At 68.6% G+C, this 2,713-nt stretch overlaps 1 protein-coding gene across 2 annotated transcripts in view; it reads right to left on the bottom strand.

The window, feature by feature from the left end:
• Positions 1-1,592, bottom strand: part of KMT5C (lysine methyltransferase 5C) — a 4,567-nt gene extending 2,975 nt beyond the window's left edge. The window contains exons 1-4 of one of the 2 annotated variants that reach the window (XM_027772597.1): positions 1,257-1,592; positions 940-1,105; positions 514-623; positions 19-157 (exon numbers count right to left, since the gene is read on the bottom strand). In XM_027772597.1, the coding sequence (XP_027628398.1) occupies positions 19-157; positions 514-623; positions 940-1,105; positions 1,257-1,366 (525 nt within the window). In that variant the 5' untranslated portion in view covers positions 1,367-1,592. The remainder of the gene's footprint in view (positions 1-18; positions 158-513; positions 624-939; positions 1,106-1,256) is intronic. The other variant, XM_027772596.1, reaches the window with a different exon arrangement.
• Between the last annotated feature and the right edge of the window lie 1,121 nt (positions 1,593-2,713).

Raw genomic sequence — 2,713 nt, 5'->3', positions numbered from 1 at the left:
GGGGGGGGGGGGGGGGGGGAGCCACAGCTGGGCGCTGCGCTTGCGGGTGGAGTACATGATGCTGAAGTCGTTCTCACCGGCCCGGAGCAGCCCCTCATCCGCCTCCCGCAGCTCTGCCACACAGCCCACCAGCAGCTCCAGCTTCTCGTTCTTCTTCCTGCCAGGGTCCTGGCTGCTCAGGGGCAGGGCCTCATGCCCAGAACGACCCAAGAGTGGGGCCTCCTGCAGGTAGGAAGGCCCTGGGGACAGTGGCCCCTCAAAGCCACCCACCCACCTGGATGGCTTCCCTGCTGCAGCCTGGGGGCTCCCGTCTGCACCGTGCTAGACCTGGTGCCCCGGCTCTCCAGACTCCCGGCCGCTGCTCTGCGCCCCTTTTCCTGCAGCGCCAGCCCAGCCCCTCTCCTCCCGAGGGCGGCCAGGCTGTGGACGTGGGCCCTCTCCCACCCACCCGTGCCGGCTCCTTCAAGGGGACAGGGTGTCCTCTCCTGCAGCCCCCTGGGAGTCCGGCCCTACCAAGCACGAGTGGAAACGATCTTGGCCCCGTTGGTCTCCATGGAGTAGCGGGAGCAGGGCAGGATGGCAAAGCCGCTTTCGGGCAGGAAGGCGCGGAGGTAGCGGTAGATCTGGGGGCGAGGGGTGGGGTGAGGAGGTGGGCCAGGGGCATCTCTGGCCCCTCTCCTTCTCCAGGGCTCTCGGCCTGCTCTGCCACTGGCGGGCCATGTAGTCCTGGGGGACTCACGTCCCCTCTTAGGGCCTGTTTCCTCTGTTGTCAAGTAAAGAGCTTTGGCCTCCATGCCTGAGGCCCCCCGCTGCCCGCTCCTAGGATTCTCAAGGGCTAGGAGGTGGGGGGCTGGGGGCTGCGCTGAGGGGCTCAGAGCCTGCCGGGGGCAAGTGCGTGGGGGACACGCGGGAGGGCAGGGGAAGGGAGGGCTCCCTCACGTGGGTCTTGAGGGCAGACTCCTGCCGCGGGCCCCGGCTCTGGAAGTAGTGGGCCATCCAGCCTCCCAGCGTCAGGGCCCGGTACGCAGCCTCCAGGTCCCGCTGCCTCAGGAAAGCCTCCAGCGCTGAGCGCAGGTGGTGCTGTCGCCGCAGGGGGGGCACGGGGCTGGGGGAGAGGGCACGCCTGGGTCCCAGGGCCTTGCTGGCCCCGCCCCACCCAGTGGAGCTGCGGGGGCTCGCTGAGGGCTGAAGGACAGGACGGTGGCGCAGGAGACGGGGCGGGGACCCCCTCGCCGCCCTCGCCCCGGCTGCCTCACCTGACGCCCATCTTATGGGTGCGGAAGCCCAGGTAGGGGTCGAGGACGAGGCTGGTGGCCAGGTCGTCGTTCTCGCACAACTCTCGGGCTGTCACTCTGCCCGGCCCCATGCTGCCCCGGCGACCATGCTGCCTCCAACGGGGAGCCAGGCAGGGGCAGGGCCTGGCGGAGAGCCTGGCCTTGGGCTCGCTCTGCGCTGGAGGCCGGGGGGAATGGCGAACCCCGAAGCCTCCTCATCTAGGAAACGGGGTGGGGTAGGGTGGGGAGAGCAGCACTGACTTCACAGGGTTCCAGCGACGGACCAGGGCAACAGGTCCTTCCCGCGCAAGCTGGGGGTAGCCCGCGCCGCGGTCCCTGCCGCCCCACAGGCTATCGGCTGGGGTAACCCTAAAGGCTCGGGAGCAAGCTCCAGCTCTGCCTCAGAGGCAGGACCCAGGGTCCCGCCCGCCGCCCGCAGCCCTCAGGGGCGCCCAGGGCTCCGTGAAGCCCAAGGCAGCTTGGAGCTGGGGAGGGAGGGAGAAGGAGGAGGGATCCGGCACCTGCTCCCTCCCCGAGGATGGGGGGACTCAGAGGACAAAAGTGGGGTGGGGAGGAGAGAAAAGGAACAGTATGAAGAGGCAGGACAGCCAAAACAAAACCATTTTCTTTTCCTTTTTTCAAGATGAGAAGAGAGGAAGCCAAGGGGTTAAGAAACCAACCAAGCGGGAACCCTGCCCCTGCAGGAGGGCCCTTGTGTACCCACACCAGGGTGCGCCAGGGCCATCTGTGCCCTGGGAGAGGAGAGAGGAACGGTGGGGGGTGGCAGAGGCAGAGGGCGGCTGGGGTGAGTAAAGAGGGGCGCTGTGGGAGGGCGCTCGGAGAAGGCCAGAGGGGGCTGTGGCTAAAGACAGAAAGGCACAGAAGGGGACTGTGGCAGGCCAGGAGGACAAGAGACTGGAGGAAGGGCTGGGGGAGGCCTGGGACCTGGGGGCGCCAGGGAAGCCGAAGGGCAGATCCGGCCCGGGGAGAGGCCCGAGGAGGCAGAGGGCTGGAGGAAGGCCTGGGATTCAGGGACAGGCCAGGGGAAAGGCCCTGGTACCCCAAGGAGGGACCTGGGTAGGCACCAGTGCCCAGGGGAGGAGCCTGAGGGTCCAGGAAGTGGCGTGGAGGGTCAGAGGTCCACGGAGGGGCCTGGGGAGGGTGAGAGCGAGAGGTCAGAGAGCCTGGGGGTGCAGAAGGGAGCTGGGGAATGAGAGAGGGCTCAGGCAGAGGCTCCGGCGGTGCAGGGAGAGGCTTGGGTAGCGAGAAGGGTCAGGAGGGGCAGGGGTTCAAAGAGAGACCTGGGGGTGCAGGGGAGTCCCTGGGGCGCAGGGAGAGGCCTGGGTGAGAGAGGGATCAGGGAAGGGCCCGGCAAGGGGCCACAGGGAGGGAGCTGCAGCGCCGAGTGCCCGAGGCCCGCCGGAGGGCCGGGAGACGCG

This window comes from Tupaia chinensis, unplaced genomic scaffold, assembly GCF_000334495.1.
Source record: "Tupaia chinensis unplaced genomic scaffold, TupChi_1.0 Scaffold000286_1, whole genome shotgun sequence".
NCBI classification, from domain to species: Eukaryota; Metazoa; Chordata; class Mammalia; order Scandentia; family Tupaiidae; genus Tupaia; species Tupaia belangeri.
This window is presented reverse-complemented; position numbering and strand designations above follow the sequence as displayed.